The sequence below is a fragment of the Marmota marmota genome, unplaced genomic scaffold (genome assembly GCF_001458135.2).
Source record: "Marmota marmota marmota unplaced genomic scaffold, marMar, whole genome shotgun sequence".
Classification (NCBI taxonomy): domain Eukaryota; kingdom Metazoa; phylum Chordata; class Mammalia; order Rodentia; family Sciuridae; genus Marmota; species Marmota marmota.
This window is the reverse complement of record NW_026000016.1, coordinates 13,793,150-13,818,664: the sequence shown is the minus strand read 5'-3', so window position 1 is coordinate 13,818,664 and position 25,515 is coordinate 13,793,150. Positions and strand designations below refer to the sequence as shown.

Below are 25,515 nucleotides of genomic sequence, written 5' to 3'. Positions count from 1 at the left end.
TCGTTCTGTCTTCCACAATTGGAAAATTGCTTTTGTACTTTATTTTTAAATTGTAGATAAGCTTGTGGCCAGGAATACTCATCAACTAGAACCTTTGTGGATACCCTGGGCAATGCCAATCATGGTTCCATTTAAGTAGAGACAAAGATGTAAGGGCAATGCACAATAGGCACGCCCCCAGGAACTGGCATTCCCGGCATTGGTCTACAGACGCATTTCCAACAAGTTGGTTCATTTTAGATCTTGATATCTGGGGAAATCTGACTCCCCAAACAGTACCAATCAGGTGATTCCATTAACTGAGACATAAGATGCAAAAAAAAAAAAAAAATCATGAATTGATTTCCTTAGAGGTTCTTAAACTAGGCTCCTGGCTTCAGGGTGTCTGTGACCCTTCTTAAAATTTAAGCCAAAATTTCATGCATAAACTTTTGTGGGAGAGAAAGAATGTAACTTCTTAACAAATTTCAAAGGGATCTATGATGAAATAGTAGGTTAGGAACTATTCATTTTCTTAATTGGCATGTGAAAATGTATTCTAACTGTACTTGGCTTTTAAGATATACAATAATAGCTAACCAAGTTTTTCTCTTTCCCCCTCAAATTTCTAAATACCTCTTAAAGTGTTTTGGGTTTTTTTTTTTTTTTGCATAGATACTTATCACATTAAATGAGTAATTCAGGAATTTATGACTGGAGATTAAATTAAAACATATTATGGCAATCAGTATTTCAACTTGGGGTGTGTTTGAGTATTTCTGCTAACTACTCTAAAAGTCATTTTAGTTATGAAGTCTGTCACAAGGCAATTTCTAAATAAATAAATAAAACATGAGTGTTAAAGCAGCAATGGATATACTTCATAAATAAAATGTAAAAATGACTTTCTCTAAATGGTGCACAGCCATGTTTGATCAATGAAAATCTCAGTTACGCTGTTTGTATGCATGGGAACGCGGAATCTGAACATTAGAGCTGGTTCTCAAACCTTTAGGAATAGAGCCTTAGAAGGGAGATGGTCTACAACTTTGCAGGCCCCTAGGATATTGGCCCCCAGGATTCAAAGTTTAAGTAGAATCATCTTCTCTTCTTGGATCTGGATGAAGGCAGAGGAGGAAGTAGACTCTCTCTTTAGAATAGGGGTTTTAAGTTTGGCTGCACATTAGAAACAACACTCAGGCCAGGCCCAGACCCATCATATCAGAATGGCTGGGGCTAGTTCCAGGAATTGGTGTATTGTCAAAAGTCCTAGATGATCCCCATGTGTTGCCAAGGTTGAGAACCATGCAATATATAAATAAGTATTTTAAGACTGATTTTATACAGAGCTCTTTGTTTTTGTTTTTCCCACATTTTTTTATTGTGCATTATAGTTGTATATACTGATGGGATTTGCTGTCCTGTATTTGTCCATACCCACAATTCACAATATCACAATAGAATTTGGCCAGTGTCACTCCCCAGCACTTTCCCCTTCCCTCACCATCTCCTATCTCCTGGTCTCTTTCCTCTACTCATCTCCCTTTGACTTTCATGAGATCTTCCTTCACCTTTCTTTACCTGTTTCCTGTCTAGTTTCTGCATAGATGAGAAAACATATGACCCTCAACCTTAGGAATTTGACTTACTTATCATAATGATCCCCAGTTCCATCTATTTTCCTGCAAATAACATAATTTCATTTTTCTTTGTGGCCGAATAAAACTCCATTGTGTATATATACCACATTTTCTTTATCCATTCATCCACTGATGGACACCTAGGCTGGTTCCATAGTTTGGCTATTATGGATTGTGCTGCTATAAACATGGGTATGCACATATCACGGTAGTAAGATGACCTTAATTTTTCAGGGTAAATATTGAGAAGTGATATACCTGGATCATATGGTGTTTCCATGTGTAGTCTTTTGAGAAAAATCCACACTGATTTCCACAGTGTTTATACTAATTTACAATCCCATCAACAGTTGTACCAGGCCCTTTGTTTCAGAATGCTTTAAAGGCTGCCCAATGTCCTGTGTGTACATCATCACAGCTCAGATCATCAACAGATGACCACCAGCACCTCTGTTTATTGGGACAGAGTTAATAAAAATAAAAGGAGGCTAAATGCAATTAAATCCTAGAACAATAAAAGAAATTCATGGAAAAACTGGTAAATCTGAATATCTGTGTTTTATTAACAATATGTTAATTCCTTAGCTTTTGATAGGTTAAACAAGTAACATGATTGATAAGATGCCAACACACGGGAAAAGTGGGTAGAGGGTACACAGGAATGTCCTGTACTATATTTTGCAACTCTTCTATAATACTAATTATTTCAAAGTAAAAAATACAAAATCATAATAAAAAAGAGAAGGAAGAGCTAGTATTAATTAATGCTGCAAAATTGCTGATTCCTAACATTATTAAACATTTATGGGTATAAACTCTTTCACCATATACTCAGACACTTCATTAATGAATATAACTTGTGGGGTGAGAGAAGCTTAAAGGAACTTCCAATTTCCTGTCTGTGTTCTGTTTTATGCATCTTTCCTCAGGTCCCATCCAGATTCCATAAAACGTCATCAAGAGCAGTTAATATAGAAAGAATCACTGACAGTATTTGGCCAAGGAGTCACATAGTCCACTAGAAATCCTACTTTGAGGAATGAAAATGTTGCATTTGTTCAGTATTTTACAGTTTGCAAGCACTTTCCAAGTGTTAACCTTGCTTGATTTGCACAGGAACATAGCAAATACATGTGGCACACCACAGCTGTCACAAAGGGCCACACTTCTGCTGCATTTTATTATGAAACAGAGTGTAGTCTGCTCATAAATCACACACGCACACACACGCATACACACCTCATGGTCCACATGCACAGTCTGAAACAGCATTAAAAGATCTCATGTTAGCCTTGCGTGGCACGTGGAGGGCAGGCTGGGGACATACTCTCTTGGCATTGCCAGCCCAGACCAGGTCACACGCACAGGCACAATTTTGTGGGGGCAGCTCTTGTTCTTCTCTTTCCTACCAGGAAAAGGGGAAAAGTTCACATCAACAAAGAGGCCCCAGAGGTGTGTGTGGGCCGAGGCATTGTCAGGCATGATGGACTGTGCTTGAGTCAGGGCTGTCCCCCGGAACCATGGGTTCTGTCTCCCTGTGCCAGCCCCTCAGAGGTGCTGCCTCTCCATTTCCTCTGGGCTTCTTGACACTTGCCCTTTCTCCTCCAGTGCGTCACGTGACTCTGCTAGTTCCTGTTCAGGAACCATCTGCCAGCTCCACCTATTTCCCGCTGATCCCCTGTGGGCTGCCTGCGGCCACTCTTGCCATTGCTCGAGTGGCCCACTCAGATCTGGCGGGATGGGATGGAGGTGGCTGCATCTTCTCTAGACTCTCCGGAAGGACGGCTTCCACCCTCTGCCAGCTATGCACTAGAGGGAGTACAAGACTTTTCTTTGTGCTCTCTTCTCTTCCGGGAGAAAGAAGAGTGACATTCCACCTTCCGGCTGATGCTATTGCAGCAGTGGTCTGAAACATTCAACTGACCGCTTCTAACTCTTTGGCCAGGAGCACATGCTCATTCTTTGATTCTTGTTGACTCAAAAGGTTAGTCTGATTGGGACATGTCTAGAGTTCATGCAATCTCTGAGTTGAGTAAACTTACTTGGGAAGCGGGAACAATGGGGATATGATTAATTGAAATTTAGGATTTCCTTCTAATCAGTGAACAGTATGAAAAGCAATTTAAGGGGCTTAACGTGATTCTCAAGAGAAAAGGGAGAAAACATTTGCATTTGTGAAAGTAATTGTTTTAGAGGTGTAGTTGCTTAAAAGCATATATTCTAGGGTTTTTTCTTTTTCCTTTTTTTAATTACCTGCTGGCTGCTCTTTTGCACAGGCCCTGCCTTCTCACAGCTGCACTTACTTGGCCAGGGCAATCCCTCTAGACCAGGGCTACCTTCCTTCCTGACTCGTTCCCTGGGGCCTAGGCCCCTGTAAGGTCTTGTCCAGCCTCTATCCTAACCCTGATCTGGGCATTGTAGGGAATCAGCTTCATAATTTAAAGATGCAGAGGAGTGTGCATGTATGTATACTTGGATACACACAGAGGAAAGAGAACTATGAAACACCTGCATAGAATAAAAATAACATTTTTTGTGTGGGAATTCAGGCAGGTATCCACTGCACTCTTTAAACAGTACACTGAGAAGAAAATTGAAATTTTAGTAAAGATATTCCTTCCTTAGATTGCAAAACACCACTTCACGGAGCTGAAAGACTGTTGAAAGCAAATCTACTTTTCACCAGATGTGAGTGATCTGAATTTTTAATTTTTATATTCTGTTTCAGCTCAGTGAAACTGCTCAGATATTCTTCCTTTTGAATTTATCATCATATTTACTTCCTGTTATTGTTATTCCAATACAAGAGAGAAATGTTTAATTTCCAGAAGTTTTCACTTAACTTTCAAGAAAACCAAAACCATACAGATATACTTTTTTAAAAGTAAGCTTTTTTTTTTAAAGTAAACATTTTGGTCTGAACACAAACCTTCTTGATTTTAAGAGCGAGTTTACCTAATAACTTGGTAATATTGGCACCACCCTAATTATATTCCTTGACTGTTCCAGGCATGATCACAAGGCTTTTGAAATTCAGATGATGAACTTGGATTGACCCCAGACCACGGGACCCAAGCATCTTGCCTCTGATTTCACTTGCCTCTGATTTCACTGCTCACCTCTGGGGCTGGCAATGTCAGGTTCTGCCCCTGTGATGAGGATTGTCGGGGGTTGGGGGGCTCAGGGCAGCACTTACGTCTCATCCGTGAATGCTATTCCAAAGTATTCCTTCTCCTTCAGGTTGAAGTGAGATGCCACAAGGTCAAGAAGCTCCTTGGCCAAAAGCTTGGGCTGGGGGGAGAATACAAAAGGAAAAGGGTTAAGTGACCCAGGACGAGATGACTTTTCCTGAAACATGCAACCTCAGATTTCTAACATTCATTTTCAACAGAATGTCTCAAAGCTCGAGCCCTGTAAATAAGTGTGAATGATCTTTACAAAACCCAAAGGAATAGACAATGAGGATTCTGTTGAGCAGACAGCTAAATGAAGGGTCCTCATGAGATGGAGATGATGTCTTGTTTCCTAGTAGTTTTGTGCTATTGACGAATGGCAATTGTGCTTTGGCTGGACTGTCAAACCTGGTGACACATTTTTTTTTTAAACAGAGAGAGAGAGAGAGAATTTTAATATTTATTTTTTAGTTTTCGGTGGACACAACATCTTTGTTTGTATGTGGTGCTGAGGATCGAACCCAGCACCCTGCACATGCCAGGTGAACGCACTACCGCTTGAGCCACATCCCCAGCCCCCTTTCCCACATTTTATGCTGAACTGGCAGAAAGATGCTTTATTAGAAAAAAGTATCCTATTTAACAAATATTTATCTACAGATGCCCCTGTACTTACGGTGAGGTTACTCATAAGTTGAAAATATTAAGTCAGAAATACATTTACAACTCCTACCCTATTAAGCATCAGAACTCTGCAACACAGTGCACTGTGAGTGCTGGAGATTGTTCCCCCCATGATCATGTGGCTGACTGGGAGCTGCCACTTCCCAGTGACCTGAGAGAGGACCTCATTTCACCAGCCTGGGGAAAAAGATCCAAATTCAAAATTCAAAGTGTGGTTTCTGCTGAATGCATATTGCTTTTGTACCATTGTGAAGTCCCCGAATCACAGGTTGAGTCATCCTAAGTCAGACTGTCAGTACTTGCTAGGTGGCAGGCACTATTCTAAGCACTGTAGAACTACCAGTGGCTTCAATCCTCATCACAGCCTGTGACATCATCCATTGCACACGGAGAAAATGGCCCCCAGAGATCAAGTCAGGATGTTTGTCTCTTTGCTGCCTTCCTCCACCACCCTCAATGGCCATCGGTTTGCCAGTGAAAACCATTGAACTGACCAGTGTGGGTTTGAAGCTCTGGTGGTACTTCCTTCCTAGAAGACAGAAATCAGCAGGAGAATCCATCCTGATAAACCAACACCCGTTAACTTCTGTTCCCTCTCCATTTTGAAAAGGTGAAAGAGCAACCTCTGAACCAATAGGGAATTTAAGGTTTTATGTCAGGCACTCCTTTATTTATAGAAAAAAATCCTCCCCTGGGGGAATACAGAGGGACATGCATGGCACATCTCAGAACATCACTGATGGATTACAAAGTAAATGAAAATGGGAACTCTTGAAGCTTCCAACAAACGTGCTGTGGGCTGCTGCTGACTCTGCTGCCAACATTATTTGCCCCCAGAAGGTGTTTGGTTGCCCATTTTCAAGGCATTTAATATTTCAGTTGGGGGCAGGGGATGTGGCTCAAGGGGTAGCGCGCTCGCCTGGCATGCGTGCGGCCCAGGTTCGATTCTCAGCACCACATACAAACAAAGATGTTGTGTCCGCCAAAAACTAAAAAAAAAAAAAATAAATAAATATTAAAAAATTTTCTCTCTCACTCTCTCTCTCTCACTCTATCTTAAAAAAAAAAATATTTCAGTTGTGAGCCAGGCTTGGTGGCACACGTCTGTAATCCCAGCAGCTCAGGGGACCGAGGCAGCAAGATCGCAAGTTCAAAGCCAGCTTCAGCAACTTAGCGAGACCCTAAGCAATTTATCAAGTTCCTGTCTCGAAATAAAAATTAAAAAGGGCTAGGAATGTGGCTCAGTGGTTGAGCACCCCTGGGCTCAATGCCCAGTAACTGGGGCAGTGTGGCTGCTTTTAAAATGGTGGAACCAGATGGACATCATTACCCTAGGTACATGTATGACTGCACATGCGGTATGACGCTACCTCGTGGTCAGCCAGAGAAATGAAAGGTCTTGCTGCAATTGTGTGCAATGAATCAAAATGCATTCTGCTGTCATATATACCTAATTAACATAAGTTAATTAATTAATTAAAAATTGCAATGTACTACAATTTATCTGTCCATCATTGCCATCCCTTTCAGGGGAGTCACAGCATGTGCATGGTGGCTGCTCTTTCTTAAAACACTTTTTATAATCTTTTGGGTTTGTCATTCAAGCATGCATCACACAGTATCCTCATTGGTGATAAATTATCCTGCACTTAAATGGATTTGCTGTTTTGCAAATGTCAAAAGTCACCTGAAGTCAAGTTTAGTGAACGGGATTAGAGGAGGAGTGGGTGAACATGCTGGGGTGACCTCATATTATAAAATGATGTGTGACTACAGAGTAAGTTTTTGTGGGTTCTTGCAGATTGTGGTGAGAGATCCAGCCCAATCTTGGAAATGACAGAAATACGATTTCTTTCTCTTTGGGATGAGAGGGGCAGTTTGGGAAGCAGAGGAGATGAACCCAGAAACCGGACCTTAGGCAACAGGCATTGAGTACTTGGGTCCCTTATTCAGACAAAGTCTCTTAATGGCAAAAATGGAGACACGGGGCTATTTCAGCAGATCCTGTTACACTTAGCTATCCTGTTGCTAATTTTGTGCCTTCCAAGGGACTCACTGAGGAATTACTACATCCTGGATGTGATGCCGAGAACCCCTTGTCTGAGCTCATCACTATCTAACATACAGGTTATCATCCTTTGCCCATCAAGACTCTGAGAGTGGGAGACATCAGCAGGCTACCCTCAGTCTTGCAGCAAAGCCCAAATTTAGAACAAGGTCTGGGTATACACAATGGAATATTATTTAGCCTCAAAAAGGAATAAAATCCTGACCCATGTGACAACATGGATGAACCCAGACAATATTATGCTAAGGGACAGAGACAAATACAAAAAAACAAAGATTGTATATTGTCTCATTCCACTTATAGGAAGTAACTAAAATAGGCAATTTCACAGAGGTTACCTGGGGCTGGTGGAGGAGAGGATGAGGAGTTATTGCTTAATGGTTGCAGAATTTCTGTTTGACATGACAAAAAATTTTGGAAATACTGGTTATTATTACATAACATTATGAATGTATTCAATGCCCCTGAATTGCATACTTGAAAAGGGGTAAAAATGGTAAATTTTATTATGCATATTTTACCTCCTCCTGCCCAATCCCTCAGAAAAAGATAGAAAATAATCAGAAACCAAGCTCTGGCTGGCCTCAAAACCCACACAGGTAAGTTCCCTCTGCCATCCTGCTGACCTCACTACTTCCTGGGTGAGAGGTCAAGAATCATGTTCCCTGAGGGTCCTGTCTGGGTGAAGGTGATACTTCTCAGTTGAAACCAATACATTGATATCATGAATTTATACATTTGGTTAATGGGAGTCTTGCCCTGGGAGTGTGGAAGTCAGATTTCTGAGCCTACAAAGTTAAAAGAAATGACTCAAGACACTGAAGAAGTCACTAGAGGGATGAATGCCATCTTGGGAGCCTTGTGAAGACTGACTTGTGGCCTCTGCATGGTGACATGTCCTTCTGCTTTTGCTTGTGGCCACAATCCTTTTTATATTGAAACTTCTAAAAAAAAAAAAAAGAGCTTTTCTGGTGACTTATAAATGGAAGGCGACTGTAGGACTCTGGGCTGTAGTGGCATCGCGGATAAACTTCATGCTTTCAAATGAACTCCTTTTCAAGGGTTTTACCTATGTGGTTGGTATTTGGATGGGTATCTTTTGTTTAAAAAATTTAAAAAGGCCAGTCTCATTACTGTGCTCAACAGTTATTATAGATCAGATGTAACACTCTTAAGGAAGAAAAATCTACCTTTGTCACCCATAATTTATAGATGGAGAAATTAAGGCAGGGAAGTGGAGGTTACAACTCCCAGATTTTTACTCCTGGTAAAAACCACGTGCTATTTCCTATCGTGACTGGCAGCAATCCAGATGGCGGATGCTCCCACGAGTGAGAGTAAGGGTGCCCCCGCCGGACACCGGAGGGGCGAGTAGTGTGGGAAGCAAACTTACTCTTTAAGCCGAAGAGACTTCAGGGGTCATTTGTCATTGCAGCATGACCTCGCCCATCCTGATTGACTCAGGAGCTGAATCTCTCAGTCTCTGTAAGGCTGGTTAAACCTCTTGAACATCAGCATCTTGATTTCCTGATCTTGCAAGAGACGATGTACTACCTTGACATGATGGTGATTAATGAACTACATCTTTCCGAAAGTTCCTTGAACTCATTTAGAGCAAGTTGCCGGGTAGGCAGAAAGCTCTCTGCTATTATGTACTTTGAAGGGATGTTTACAGAATCCTGCTGATTATAATTGCTAATTACTGGTCCTATAAACATTTGTGGGGCTTTGCAGGATTCAGGCTGGGAGCGAGGCCAGAAAAAGGCAGCCTGTAGCCCCATTGAGTTGTGCAGGACACACTGGGCAGAGGCCTAACCACCCCCGTGAGCACAGCAAGCCCTGCATGTCGTGAGTACATTGGAAACAGCCTCCTCTGGTCCTCGTGGTCCTGGTCCTGTGAGGTCCATGTGTTTCAGACTGACTTGCTCAGCCCTTAATCAATGTTATTCAGACTCAACTGATTCTCTGTTTTCCTTTTTCTATCCCAAATTCTTTTGCCTTTGTCCTTCTAGGCTTGTGTTCCTCCTGGCAAATGAAATCTTACAAATGTCCCCTTCAGTATGCCAACAGGATGGCCTTACCAATGCTCCGTGAGCTTGGTGACCTGTGTTCCTGCCACAGGATGCAGGGAGGAAGGCAGAGCAGCTGATTGCCTTTGCTGTTCTGACTCCAAGACCTGAGTTCCAAGGCCTCTCACGGCTCCTCTGGAAACTGCACTTACCTAGCATATTCCAGTATTTAGGCCCTGCCTACTTCTTCTGGGTGAGACACAGACAACTGTTATGCTCAAAACCACACCGGACTTGTGTGTGACAGGTACTGTCTACGTGACCGTGATCCTCCAGGTGTCGGATAAAGAAGTGGCACCCGGCACCCCCCAATTCTTCACTTAATATATTTACTATCATATACTACTCCACCATTTCAAACTCGAAAGGTGTATATCTAGGTAGATGATCTCAAACAAATTATAAAACCTCTCTGAGCCTCGGTTTTCCCATCTTTAAAATGATCAACTGGAATCAATGGGATAGATATTCTAAAATATTATTCTTTATGTTCTTATTAAGTTTAACTTCTTTCCCTAAAAACTCCCTAGCCCACTCAAAAGATTTTATTCACTCATCCTAAAAACCTGAAAACCACCTGATTCCTCCCTGATTTCTTAACTCCAGTCTGTTGACATGTCTTGCCTTTCTTAGTTATCTAGGATAAGTAACTGAACTCCCAAGCTTCAGTTTCCCGAACTGCAAAATGGTGATAGTGACTATGCCCCACATCTATGGGTGGCTGTGAGGATGAGTGAACCCCGACAAATGAGCGAGTAAGGATTCATACAAAGTGCTGAGAAGCGCTGGGTCCTAAGTGCCATTACATGTCTTTTTATAAAAGGATGACGGAGGGACTTTCGGTGCAGCCACACCAAGAAGACCTAGGAAGACAGAGGTGGAGACTGGGGAGATGGAGACACAGGTCGAGGAACATGCCAGCAGCCGCTGGAAGCTGAAAGAGGCCTGAGATGAGGGCCTTCTCCAGCCACCTCCAGGACTGCCAGAGAATACCTTCCTGACACTTTCAGCCACCGAGTTTGGGGGTTATTTGTTCTGGAAGCCACAGGAAAATCATACGCATTCTCAGATTGAGACCCCAAAGTCTCTCTTCCCAGACAGCTACTAGGAGTGGGAGACTCAGTACTGGCTGGGCGTTTGCCACATGGTGACTTCCAAGCTCCCTCCTGGCACAGGTGCTCTTCCTTGACAGTGCCCAGGCCACCCTGGGCAGGAGGCAGGGCAGGCAGCCTTGGTCTCAGAGCCAAGCCTTGGCCAGGGGGTTCCACTCAGTGAGAGCAATCCCCCGCTAGAGCCCCTTCTTGTTAGTCACTATTCCCTTGTGACATCATACATATTCCAAATCAAAGCAATTGCCACTTCTGAGTTAACTGCACTAAAACACACACACAAAAATGAAACATCAAACAGTAACCATCAAACAGCTCCCATCTGTGCTTTGGGAGGAATCAGAGCTGTCGGAAGCCTGACCTTCTTAACTCCCTCCAACCTGAGGATGTTCTTGACAATTCCCTTGTCACTGCAAGATGCACTGTGACTTCTAGGGTGACAGAGGACAGGTCATGTTCATCTTGGTGGCACAGCTACAGGAGCTCTGTACCCTGCACTGCCTACCCATCTGCTGTACATGGGACTCTGTGACCGGATGGATGGGTCACTCCTGCCTTTTAGGAGTGGCCACAGCTGTGAGATGGGCAGTTCAGGGGTGGGTAGAAAGCACAGGCAGTCTGCCCTAGACTGGACGGGAGGGGCTGGGCTGAATGCTCCTGGAAACCGGGTGGGGGGGTGGTGTTGAATAAATGATGGCTGAATGGCTGCCTGTCATTTTGTCCCCTCACCCTCACCCTGGGGGCTTTGCAGTGAGCCCAGCGTGGGCACATTAGCTATGCACATGGCTGCTCTTTATTCCTGGGGAGGGAGGCCATGCTGGAGGGGAGGCATGAGGCCATTCTGTGCATTTCTACAGGAAGGATGGGCTGCAGGTCCTAGCAGCTCCTCCTCCCCTTGTCTCCTAAGGGTGCTCAGCTGATCAGAAGAAGAGGCTGATTTGCCTGAATCTGTGGCAGGGGGCAGAGGGAGACCAGTTTCTAAGTGCAGATTGGTGTGAAGAACATGGGGCCTGCACCCTTCTCGGCTCCTAAGCACTCAGAACAGGTAGTGAAATTCCAAAGAACTTCTACCAGGCAGCAAGCTGGTCCCACTGGAGGCGGTATTTCCCCATCACAGCTATCTCTCGCCATCCCGAACCTGACCCCTTAGTGCACATGGGACAAATCTTTTAGCTCCAGTTTAGGGGCCAACAGCAGCATATCATCACAGTAAAGCTGGCTGGGAGCAGAGCAGCTAAGATAACAGTGCCCTTCATGAAGCACAGTGCCTGCCGTCCAGCCCGCGCTGGGACTCCCCTGAATCGGCTCCGACAGGCTAGAAATAGGAATCCTCTGGAGGAGATGCCAGGAGCATCCCTTCAACAGAGGAGGGAACCAAGACCCAGAGAGAGAGAGAGGTCCTTTGCCAAATGTTCACAGCTAATGCGTGGCAGGTCTCAACCACTACAGCAAGGTGGGCGTAGGTCACCTGGGCACAAGAAGTGATAAAAAGAGCCTCAGACCTGGGCTGGGGATGTGGCTCCAAGGCAGAGTGCTAGGTCCCACCCCCAGCTCGGCAAAACAAACAACAAAAGCGCATGAATGAAAAAAGGGGGTCAAGGCAGGAAATAGGCAGCTACTAGCAAAAGCGAATGACCTCAAGTCTAGACTTGCTGGGGTCTCGGGTGGAGCTGCTTGGTGACTGCCCTGGCTACCGAGCATTGGCATCTCCCCCGGCTCTGTCCCACAAGCTTACCTACATCATCTCAGTCTTCAGAGCCACTCTGCAATGGCTTATGGGTGAGGACACTGGGGCACAGACATGCTAAACAGTGTGCCCAAGATCTCAACCCCCAACGGACTCAGGGCTTACAAGGCCTAGAGCTCACTCCAAAGCCTGGCATTTAACTTAAAATAATTTTTACCTATTCATGTTTTTAGAAAAACTGACAAAAATTGCATGTGCTGTATTTTTGGTATACAACATAAAATGTTTTGATTGGACTAAATCAAGCTAATTAATATATCCATCTCCTCACATGCTTTTTTTTTCATGGCAAGAAAATTTAAAAATCAACTGTTAGCAATTTTCAAGTCTGCAGGACGTTGTTATGAACTGCGGTCACCTCGGTGAACAATGCAGCTCCTGAACGGGGCTTTGTTTTGAACACTGGTGTAGAGATCCAGCCAGCCTCAGGCTCCTCCGACGTCCAAGCCTTTCTGAGCTGCTTTTGCAAAAGGCAATAGAATTTTGTCAATTTTGTGAGTTAATTCCCAGGATGATGAGCTGTATTTTATTAATATTTGTAGCTCTACAGCTAATGCAGTACCTGCCACACAGTAGGTGCATAATAAAGGCTTCTTATTGGTAGCTGGGACAGACTAAAGAGTAGAGTGTTTACTGTTAGACCAGCCCAGCAGGGAAGCAGACCTCAGGAGGGGATGCCACCTGGACACTCTCTGGGCACGGGTCTGAAGCAGAGAATTGCGAGGCAGACGGTGGTGGTGACGCACACCAATAGAAGGGACCAGATGTCACATGCTCAGTGTTTCAGGAGAGTCGCCAGGTCTCAAATCATGTGCCTGCAGGCACCATTACTTTCGTACCCCCAAAAGGATGTCTGCGCCCCATTCTTAACTGTGCCTCCTTCTTCAGTACTGACTTCTCGGGCAGCCCAACAGCCACAGTTGACTGCTTTAATTGCCTCCTTCCTCTCCGTCCATCCCTCTCCTCTTCCAAGGGACTCTGCCATTCAACCCAGGGGTGGGGACTCCCTGGGAACAATCTTTTAAAGTTTCCCAGCTGTTTCACCTTTCCCTTCCCTTTTTACATTATTTCCTTGATCCTTTCCTCTTATTTCCACGTGGTTTCTTCCATATTTTTCTAAGGTACAGCCTGGTCTTGGCTTTCTTGAAGAGCTGGGGCCATGGCAGTCTGGGAGAAAGTCTTTCTCATCTATGCATCTGAAAGATGCCCAACGGGAAGACTTTGACAGGCGTACATAATTATTGCATCTCTAGAAAGGCAAGTGCTCCCCAGACGGCTGGGGAGTCTGCTTTATTCAGTCGCCCCCGGGGATGCTGGGAGTGGGCAGGTGTTCATTAGGTTGTGCCTCCTGATTAACAGAACAACCCCCAGACTCCAGCCTGCTCAGGGCAAGTCGCTAGGACTGTTAATGCAGCCCCCACCACATTAATGAAACAATAGCTCTGCTGTGAGGAGAGGAAACACAAAAAGGACCACAGAGTACTCAACCTGCCCAACGACACAGGGCTGCCAGGTCCACAGCCCGAAATCTGATCTATTTCTAGTGAACATGGGGATGCTAAACTAGGCTTCAACTTGAGATTCCAAGCTTAATTTCCCATGCCATCTTGTCCATCACTGCCATTTCTTTTCTTTAAAAAAAGATGCCTGCTTTGCATACTTGACTTCAACCCCATCTTGTCCTGCAGGGAGTAACAACTTACTCTTTTGGATGTAAACTGCCCATTCATTCACTGGGAGGTGAAGGACATTCTCCAAGATCAAACAACAGATTGGCAGATTGGTCACCTTTCCAGTGGGCCCAACGGCCACAGGACCAATTCAAGATGGAAGTCCTTGTGACACTGCACACTGAGTTATTCCATTTGCTTGATGATTAGGGAAGAGCAGAGAAGAGCACTGTTCACCCATGCAAGGAACAGCCACAGAAACTGGAGTTTTGGAAAGGGCTCTCTGTGGGACACACAGAGGTCAGGAAGCCTTACATGGGGCTCAGTCATTTGAATTGTCAATTTCGTCATCAGCTAGAAACTTGTGGGAGTTCACTTTTAAAGGGCCGGAACAGCAGAGAAGAAGAGTTGGGGTGGGGTGATTCTCAGGTCCGGTAGGGTGTTTGCTACCTTTCCAATGGGATGGACGGCAAGGGTGGTTCCCATGACATGTGCTGTCCTTTGTCTAGGGTGTGGCCAGTGTTCCAAGAAAGTGGCTTGAAGTTATGGAACCAACCCAGCTACCCATCAACAGGTGACTGGATGAAGACAATGTGGTGTAATTACACAATGATGTTTCACTCAGCCATAAAGAAGAATGAAATCATGGCATTTGCCGGTAGGATAAAAATGGAGAGCATCATGCTATGCAAAATAAGGAAGACTCAGAAAGCCAGAGGTTGAGTGTTTTCTCCATATGTGGGAGTTAGAATAAAATGAGAAAAAATAGGGAGTGGGTAGATCCCGCAAAAATAGACGGGAGATAAATGGAGCAGAAGTAAGGGACTGAGGGGTGGGAGGAGCAGTGCGGGAAAGCAGAGAACTGAGGAATGAAGTTGATGAAATTATGAGATATATATGAACATGCCACAGTGGATCCCAACTTTAGGTTATTTATAAAGTGCCAATTTAAAAACAAATAAACAAATCAAACATCAGTAGAGTAGAGGAAGGGGAACAGAGGGAGAAAGGAGGGGAGGGAAAGGGGAAGTACTTGGGACTGAAATGGAGCAAATTGTATTTCATGCATGTACCATTATGTCAAAACAAACTATTGGCCATAACTAGAATACACTAATAAAAACACTAAAGAAAAAAAAATGCTTGTGGCTTCATTGCTGCCATGTTGGAAAGAGAAACTGGCCTTGGGGTTAGAGAGAGCTGGACGTTCTGAGGGGGTTAAAAATAACACAGGTCTGAGATGTCTCATAAAATGGAAGCATCCTATCATAATCTATCATACAACCTGGGCAGTGAGTTTGTAATCAGCCCACAGAGCTTTGAAATTCTTCACCTAGAAGTGATGGGACAGTAATGTCTACTTCCCAGTGTTGTGAGGATTCAATAAGTGATCATTTATAAAGTATATGGTACATGGTAAGTGCTCAATAAAATTGGGTCCCCTTTCTCCTTCAACCAGTAACCAAATCCCCATAAAATTACTCACCCCCACCACCACTGCTTTGATGAGGACCTTCTCTGATCAGAATTGAAATTCTCTTCTGAATGAAATGTCATCCTTTATCTTAGGAGCCATGAATAAATCATGCTGCAGAGTAAGGAGAACAGAAAGCAGACGACTTCCTTTGGATTTAACTTCCTTGGGTTGTCTCAGTCCTAAATAGCACACCTTAAGTCCCAGTGTCTGCTCAGTAACACCTGCTGCATTCACAAGAGGAAGGCACCTCTTGCATTTCTGACTTATTACTTCTTTAGGGCTAAAATGATATGTATTGGCTGGAAGAAAAAGAAATCTCCCTCTGGCTCCAGCTATATGTCTGGAGACACGGCACTGGTTTTTCAATGCTTATCAGCATTTTAATTTGGAAGTTCCCCAAATGCCCGCCCCCAGGATCCTCCCTGTGGAAAGCTCTGGCAGACATGCAAGAGAGAAACATTTTGATCTACTGATGATGTGCTTTTTAATACAATTAAAATACAGTCTTAATGGGGGTAAGGGAGTAATGAAAAAGAGCACAGGTACTGGAGTCCCAGTTGGCTGAGGAGTGAAGACCAGGTTTTGGCTGAAACATATCTATTCCTAGAGAGCAGTTTCATGAAAGTCAGACAAGCAGCAAAGGAAGGCCGTAGGGACTCTCTCTCTTCCAATATGCTAATTACATGGATGCAAACAGCTGCCGGTCCAAGGAAAAACTACATCCCACCTACTTCCAAAAGGTTGCAAGGAGGCCTGCAGAATTTTAAGTAGTATAAACTAGGGAGATTAAGTGCATCAATAAGACTGAATCCATTGAAGAGGATCGGCATCTAAGATATACTGCCATCATCTCTCTTCCCCCACAGTTGGTTCTACTTTTTGTGGTTTCAGTTATGCACAGTCAACCGTGGTCTGAGAATATTAATATTAATATGAATTCTATTAATAAAATATTAATGCCAATAATATGAATAAAATATTAATATTTGTCTCGACTCAAAAGACCCACGTAACTTTTATTACAGTATGTCGTTATAACAGTTCTATTTTATTATTAATTAATCTTTTACTGTATCTAATGTATAAACTTCATCATAGGTGTGTGTATACAGAAAATAATGAGCATATGTAGAGTTTGGCACAATCGGTAGGCTCAGGCACCTCGTGGGGAGCTTGGAACGTTTCCCCCACTGATAAAGGAGACTACTGTAATTCCCACTGCTGGGTCCAGAGTTGGAGTTGGTGAATGGAAACCTACTAGTTACATGAGCTTCATTAGCAGACAGAAGAAGGAGGTGAAATTCATGAAGAGAGGCAGGACTTTCCCCACAAGAACACTCAAGAATTGCCCAGAGGGGCATCAGACAGCATGTCTTCAACACAGTTTCCGGGGAAAACAGAAATTAGCCAACAAGAACAGCCCAGCACACAGGCCCTCCAAACCATTCCCACAGCTCGGAGCAGGTTTTAAAACAAATCTCCTGAAACTTGACAGGATATTCTGGGTGAGACCTGATGTTAGATATTTACATAAGTGAATTTGGCCAGAAAATTTGGAGGCAATATTTTATTAGGTTTTAAACAAATGCTCATGTCAGTCATTATTAGGCAGCTTGGCATTGACACTTCGTTTTGATTCTGAAGCCAAACCACATAAGAATTACGAAGTCAGTCCCGATCCAGGCAAAATGAAACAGCCTCCTGCAAACCGATAAGGCAAGAAGAAGGAATGTTCAAAAAGTCACGTTTGAAAAGCCAACACAGATGAACTGAACCCTGCGCCCTTGGATCTGAGAGACGGATCGGAGGTGCCGGTGCAGTATGCCAGGAAGCAGGGAATGGCTTTGAGCCATGTTTCCACTTTGGCAGGTCTGCAAGCACACCCGAGGAGAGGGCAGGGTGAGGCCTGGACATCGGGGGCTCCCACTGCTCCCACACGCTTCTGAGGTCCTTGCCCTTCCAGACTGCACTCTGTCACTGGACAGCTGCTCCCTTGATCTTGACACCCTTCCTTTCTCTATGGCCCAAACTACTCTTGATTCAAGACCCTGTACCATTGCCTCTGGGGAGAGAGCTGCCTTGATGGTGCTCCCTGTATTTGGTGACAATTTGAATCCACCCAGCAGCTCTAAGGCTTTCAGAGAAGTGCAGAAGTCACACCCATGGCATGCAACCCAAGGCACTGCCATCTTGGTTCATAACTCTATTTCTTTTCAAGGATGACGAGTTCTGGAGAGTGGAACAGTATCTTATACATCTTCATTTCCACAGAGCCTGGCCCAAATGGTCAATATTTAAATGACAGCATGGATGGGTCAGTGAATGAACAAATAAATGAGGAGGTGGGGACAGGAGTTTTGCAAGAGTCACCTTCATATTGATAATGGTGTTCCCCCAAGTTCTGTTCCTACATCAAAGCCCATCTCAGTGAGCCTTCACTGGACTCATGTGATCTCCTGGTTCTAACCTCCAAGTCCAAGTTCCTCCCAAATCTTTTAGGGCCTCTTTCTTAGAAGACCTTCCAGAAGGATCTTCAACTGCTAGAAATCTCTACTTGTTAATTAAGACTCTTCTAGTTATGGGTACAGTTTAGGTCCAAACCTTCTCTTCTATGCATGATCTTGTTGGCCCCCATGACCCTTCAAAGTGAAACTGAGGCTGCGTGGCAGGAGGAACAAGGGTAGAAATGAAGGAGAAGCAGGATAAGGTGCATCCCGGTCTTTGCTCGTGTCACCTGCCTGTTTCTTCTTGTCCAAAGTGTTTCATCAAAATACATCAGGGTCCTGCAAGGCCCTCTGAAACATTTAACTTAGAGAATCTTAATGAGTCAATTCATATGCAATGCATCAGCTCCTCTGACCCCTTTCTGTGCTGGCACCGGGGCCTGGCAATGACCTCATCTGGGGTTTGATCATGTGCTTTGTCAGCTGGTCCTTGCTCTCACTCACTTGAGGCCTTATATTCTCCTTCTGGAGTAGAGTTAATAGGCTTTACAACCATAATAGCATGCCATTTTGTTCAAGAGAGATCATCGCAAGCTGTGACCCTGTGGTAGCAAGTGTCTTTGGCTGCCCAGAGGAGTGTCTCTGAGGCAGGGAGCTGTCACTCCTCACCCCTTTCCTTTCATTTGCAGGAGGAAGGGTCAAACCATGACCCAGGTCACAAGTATGGGGGAGATTTTGCTGTCTGTGTGGCTGCCTTTCATAGACTCTCCATCAGCCTCTTTAGCATGGAGTGATGGTAACATCAGAATGAGAAGGTAAATAGGATAAGGAAAATATGTCTTTCTCTAGAGTCTCTCCAAAGCCATAGTGAGATTTTAAAATAGTCCTGGTCCAAGGGCAGAGGTCAAGGCTCTTGTCTTGACCCTGGTAGCTATAGAATTCTATGGATCGATGGGCAGAAAATCTGGGAGCAATAGTCCACTTTCAACTCCTTCATTTAACCTTGTATGACCCCTGTGGAGCTGGCAGGGGTCATACAATTTTGACCCTTGACCCTGAAGAGCTCACAGTGACACAACCACACAAGCAGTCTGCAGTCTTCAAATCAATGTGATCCCAGCACTGCTGTCTGACACTTTGAGAGCCTGCTCTTCTTATCAGGAAAAGCAAAGCAGAACCCTGAAAGGAACAGGAAGTCAGACCTTGAGCATTCATGTTCAAGGCCACACAGTAAGAGTGTGCATTTGTAGGTGTGTGCCCACGTGAGCACACATGTACATATTTAGAATCCTAAGTTTTGATTTTAAAACTTTGCATATAGGCCTTTGCACCAGTGTCAATCTTTCCATCTGATGCTTGGCTGGACAGAGAGGCACAGAGAAAGGTGAGAAGGTGACATCATTCCCATAGTCCCTGCTGAGCTTTTAGACCAAACACTCTTCTCCAGGTTGCTCTGGTGCCATCAACTGTCTTGGTTGCCCTGTGGGGACCTGGGCTTCACTCAGAGCCCTGGGAACCCAGGATCACTGTTAGAAAACAGGACACCTTCAAAATCTGAGACCTGGCCTGAGTCATAGCTTCAAAAGGATTTGTGGGATTAAGGCCAAGTCCCGGTCTCAGACCTTTTACTGCTTTCCCATAGAACAGGACCTTCTTGCAACATTGTAGAGATCAGCTGAGACAAGATGTGCAAAACACCCTTCAGCTCTCCACCTCTGTTTCTTCATGTTGGTTACCTTCCCTACTTTCCCTCTGCATTTCCCCTTCACACCCCAACCTCCTGTCAACTTCCTTATCCTGTGTTTCCCGTCTTTGGGTGGAAGGACACTCACTGGGGACAGATGTCTATCACACTGGGTGGACTCCTACCTTTATTTGAATCCATCTAGTCCAAGAGTTTGGGACTTTTTTTAGCCAAATTGATAAGCAAAAATCTCTTGGCACATGATCTTCCAGACCCTTCCTAGACACTGGAGGGAAAATCTCAAACAACAAAAGAAGAACAAAAACCCTGCCCTGGGCTTACAATCCAATGGGAATGAGGTGGGCTCTGGTTTTGAATTAGACTAGGAAAAAGGACCCAGCTGCCCGGCTCCTGTGTATGTGGGTGAGGTGTGCTGGGAGGGGGGGCTTGGGACACATTTTCTGTGCACATTCAGTACTTCCTGTCAGCATCTTTTCCAAGACACATCTCACACTGTCCTCTATGCACTTGGCTGAAATGCCCTCCTGGTGAACCAACAATGTCAAGGCCTGTCCACTGCACTTGACACTGACCCTTGAGATTTGTTCAGAGTTTGAGGTTCCAGAAGAGGAAGTAGGGGTTCTGTGCAAAAGTACCACTTGGATATTGTCCTCAATTAGTGATCAGGTTCTGCTTGGCTGTGCATTCAGATCATCTGGTACATTTAAAAAGCTAGAGATGGCCAGGCATGGTGGTGCACAATCCAGCAAGTTGGGAGGCTGAAGCAAGAGGATAGTTTGAGGTCAGCCTCAGCAACTGAGTAAAACTCCATCTCAAGATAAAAAATAAAAAGGAGTGGGATATAGTTCAACGGTGGACCATCCCTGCATTCAATCCTCTGTACCTGCCCCAAAGACACACACATAAACAGGCCAGAGACACCCAAGTCCCTTAGGGTTTCTAACTTAACCAGTCTTGTGTGGGCCCAGGAACCATTGATTCTAACATGTAACTCAGGCTAGAATCTGTTTTAAAGGAAGCTGGAAACTTCCTCAGTGAAGCCACGTGCTTCACTGTGGGGGAAAACATTTACTTGTGATATTTTTAGAATTTTGATGTCTACAGACTGCCACCAAACTAAGTCTTTCTGGATGCAATACAGTATTTACAGAGCACCTACTGTGTGCTGGGTGGTATTCAGGGTGCCAGGGATGCATCAAAGGGAATTTTGACCCTTGACCTTGAGCTCACTGTAATGCAACCTTACAAGCACCCACATGTATGGGGCACTTGCCCAACTCATGCCAGGGGATGAACAGCCCCCATTAGAAGGCTACTTTCTGGCTGTGTGGGCTCAGGCAAGTTGGATGAACCTGTCAACCAAGTAAGATGACCTATCTCACCAGAGTGCCATGAGGATTGAACTTCCTATAACAGTGCCTTGCAGCCAGTGAGTTCTTTACATGCGCCCAGGGACACAGAAGATATTGCAGTTGAACTTCTCAACAACCCAAGGAGGTGAGCACTAGGTTTATTATTACTCCTACTTGAAATGTCACCCAAGTATTATATGGCAGAGCTGAGCGTTAAACCCAGGCAGCTCAACCCTATTTTTTTTTTTTTTGATGGTGCTGGGGATTGAACCCAGGGTCTTGTGCGTGCAAGGCAAGTACTTTGCCAACTGAGCTATATCCCCAGCCCTGACCCTACACTTTGTGCATTTAACCACAGGGATATAACTCCCTATTTCTGATACTGCTCTGGTGAAAGAAAGAATAACAAAACAGAAAAACCACACCAGATTTCAGGTGCTATCTGAGGGCTATAACAGAAGCAGGGCGGGCATGGCTCGTTAAAATTTGGGTAGGTGAATGGTATCACATCTGAAGGGGTGTGGGGACCCCAGGGATTGCGCTGAGAAGGAGGATAGCAGACCCTTGCATCCTGTCACGAAGTTGAAATTGATCCTACAGGATTTGGTTGGGGGAAGAGGGATATGACCACACCTGACCACTACAATTACAAGGAACTCAAGAAACATATTATTATTGCCCCGATTCTATATCTGGAGAGACTGAGGCATCAAGACAACAGAGATTACCTGGGGTCACAGAGCTAGCAAGAGGAATAGTTCAAAACCAAACCCAGCTCTAGTCACATTCTGTCTAGGTGACCAGTAGGTTGGGTGGTAGCTCAAGGCCAAGTCTGAGCTTTCCATCAGGAGTAGAATGTTCCAGAAAGCCAGAGGGCACCACCCTTCCTGGAACCTGCCAGGTTCTCCTCTTCCAAATTTTGTGGAGGGACAGCAACAGTGGGTGGGAGGAGGTGGGCAAGGGGGCGGCCTCCAACACACAGCCTATTGCCCTGTCTCTGCTGGAAGATCCACCTGGCTATTCTCCTGTGATGGCAATCAGTTTGCCTGCAAGAGTGAGGGTCTTCACATCTGGATTTCATATCTGGATTTCTTTCTCTCTCCAGGGAGCACCTTCAGAGCAGGGGCAGGTCTAGAAGAAAGACAGTCTGAGCATGAATGGGGGGGGAGAGGGTGTCTCAGAACCTGTGGGATTTCTGAGAACAAAGTGGTTCAGAGAATGCTCAGCAATTCCTCATTAAGTTCCCCCTCCCCATTTATTTATTTATTTATTTGCTAGGAAAGCACATACAGGCAGTGTTAAGCTCTTCTTTACTTCTTTTTGCTAACAGGCTCCAGTGTGAGAAATTCTGTGGGTGAAGCTTGTGGGAGAGCACTTGCCTCGCATGCATACCAGGCCTGGGTTACACCCCCAGCACTGCATCAAACAAACAAACAAACAAAGACAGACAAAACAAATCACTAAAGAAGGATTTGGCTACCAAAAATCCTTTCCAGGAAGACAGCCAAATACCAAGCCAGGTACATTTAAAAATCTGTATGTAAAATATATTCTTAACATATACTACATATTTTTAAGTGTATAATTAATAGGGTTGAGTGTGATCACATTGTTGGGCCATAGATCTCCAAAACTCTGTTTGTTTGGCAAAAGAGACACTCTATACCTATTAAAGAGACACTTTATACCTATTAAACAAGGTACAAAGTATATTCTGAAGAAAAATTAAATTTGCCATGTCTTCAAAACTGAGCACGTGTGGTCTAAAAGGAGGAAAGGGGTAAAAAACCATGTTCCGGGCCTTTCCAATACCTTGAGCCCAGAATTCCATCATCCGTCACATTTCCATTTCCTGAACTTCCACTCCGATGTTTCATGACTATGGCGTGTTAAAAATGTAAGAAATAAAGACTCTGAATACATACACATGTGCAGTGAGACAGAAAACACAGGAATTCACCAAGAATCTGACCCAATCTGTGACTCCATTCACAGACCACCAGCATTTGGAAAAAGAGAGCCACACATTTTATGCAAAGTAAAGCTTTAGATTTCTTTTAAATCTCTCTCTCTCTCTCTCTCTCTCTCTCTCTCTCTCTCTCTACCAGGGATTGAACCCAGGGGTGCTCTACCACTAAGCCACATCCCCAGCCCATTTTTATATTTTATTTAGAGACAGGATCTCTCTGTGTTGCCTAGGGCCTTGCTAAGTTGCTGAGGCTGGCTTTGAACTCACAGTTCTCCTGCCGCAGCCTCCTGAGCAGCTGGGATTACAGGTGTGTGCTACCACACCCGGCTAAATCTCTTTGAAAAGACCAGTCCTGGAAGGAATATTTTAGTGACCTGAGATACGGCTCATTTCCGCCTGGTCTGGATTGAGGTCAATGTCATGTGTTCTACTTTTCATGCATGCCGACTCCATTTGTTTTCCCATTTTAATGACAGAGGACTATGGAAAGGGTCTGACTCTATTTCCCTTTAATCATTTCCCTCTGAATATATCACCAGCAGGCCACAGAACAGGTTGCCTTACAATGGTCACAGGGAGTGGAGTGGCCTGAGGTATCACCGACAGGGCACCTGGTCCCATGGGAATTATGACAGGGAAGACACGTAAGGTGGAGTTGCATATTTACAAAGCTGTCGACACTAAGCAAAGCCACAGGACTATTCATCACTACAGTCAAACCATGGAAAAAAGACATCTGGTGTCTTCCGCTTGTGGTACTTTGTACTTGGATTTCAAATAACTGCCTTTATATGGGAGCCAGAGACATCAATGAGGTGGATGTGTTTGAAATGAAACTTTTAAAACTCAACCTCTGAAAAAGAACCAAACCTGGGTAACTTTTGCTTGTCTGCACACCTGGGATGATCACAAGGAACTTTCTTCAGAGTTCAAAGTGCAATATGAAGTGTTTCCCAAACACCAAGAGAAAGACAGGAAAAGGGGACGATCCCAGGGCTACCCTAGGGGGCATGGCAAGTCAAATTCCTGTGTGGACACTTGTTGTGGTGTCCACCCTGCTAATCTCCAGCCTGCCCCTCCCCATCAGTGCCTGTTCTCAGCGTTATTTGCAGGTTCAGTTCCTGTAGAAAAGCCCCGTTCCTAGCATTCTTCCTGCCCAGTCTTCCTGTCTTGCTGCCCAAGAAGAAGTGAAACCTTCCACCCATGCTGAGTGTGCCTAAGGGCCTGGCTCACCAGAGAACAACAATTCATGACTCCCCTTCACAGTTCCTGTGGGGCTTTCAGGGCCAGCATAATGTCCTGTGTTATGTTCATGACCCAAAGCAGATCAGCTCAGAGTCTGCAGGGAAAGGTGTGGAGAAGAAAAACACAAACAACCCAGAATGCTTGACTTTCCTTCTAAGAGCCCCAAAAGATTCCTACTGTGTTAAAAGCCCATGGACGCCGTGTGACAAACTGCTAGCCCAGCCACCTGTGGGCCACACTGTGGCCTCTCGTGACCAACAACTTCAACCAAAAGGGGCACTGAGCAGCTGGGAGTCCCAGGTGGGCTCAGAAAAGGCAGATCTGTTAGCTCTGTCTGTAGAACTAGCTAGAGACAATTTGATGGCTTCACAGGTATCTGTATGTCAGGATGACCAAATTGCAGTTTTAAATACATGTAATTTAACGCAGGTTAATTATGTCTCAACATGGTGGTTACTCATAAATGGTTTTTCAACAGAAAGGTGGTAAAAGATTGTGCTAAAAATTTAAAGAGTAAAAGGTATCTGCAGTGGTGAGTCCCTCTCTTGGCCATGGCCATCAGGGCCCCAGTTCTTTAGACAGATGCTCTGTGACACACAGTGGGTGAGCCCAACTGGACACATGGAAGAAGGAAGGTTCTCTTCCTGGAGGATGCGTCAGCTGGCTTGAAAAAGACCAAGTATCCGGGTAAAGCCAGTTCTCCTTGGATACCAGTCTCTGGACACAGATTGGTTCAGTCTTCCCTAAAATACAGCCCTGCCTGCAAACATGAGTTCTGTCCTTGCCCTCTTCTTGAAGAGGAAGAAAAATAGGAAAAAAAAATCAGGTTCCCTACCTCCGGAGCTCTTTTTAGGTCCTCCAAGTATTAATTTCTTTTTTTGTGGGGGGTGGGTGGAAGGGGGTAGGTGCTGGGAATTGAACTCAGGGGCACTTGACCACTGAGCCACATCCCCAGCCCTATTTTGTATTTTATTTAGAGACAGGGTCTCACGGAGTTGTTTAGCATCTTGCTTTTGCTGAGGCTGGCTTTGAACTCGTGATCCTCCTAGCTCAGCCTTCTGAGCTGCTGGAATTACAGGCAGGTGCCACAGCGCCCATTCAAGTGTTAATTTCTGAATAGTCAAAGGGTACCAGAATTTGAAAACCTGATATTAGAAAGAACACTTCTGAAGAGACTTGTCTTC

The 25,515-nt window shown here is 44.7% G+C and overlaps 1 protein-coding gene across 1 annotated transcript in view; it reads right to left on the bottom strand.

Annotated features, from left to right (window-relative positions):
- Positions 1 to 25,515, bottom strand: part of Frmd4a (FERM domain containing 4A) — a 574,514-nt gene that overhangs the window by 127,479 nt on the left and 421,520 nt on the right. Inside the window, 1 exon segment of the mRNA XM_048809187.1 lies at positions 4,816 to 4,910. Within this exon segment, the coding sequence (XP_048665144.1) occupies positions 4,816 to 4,910 (95 nt within the window).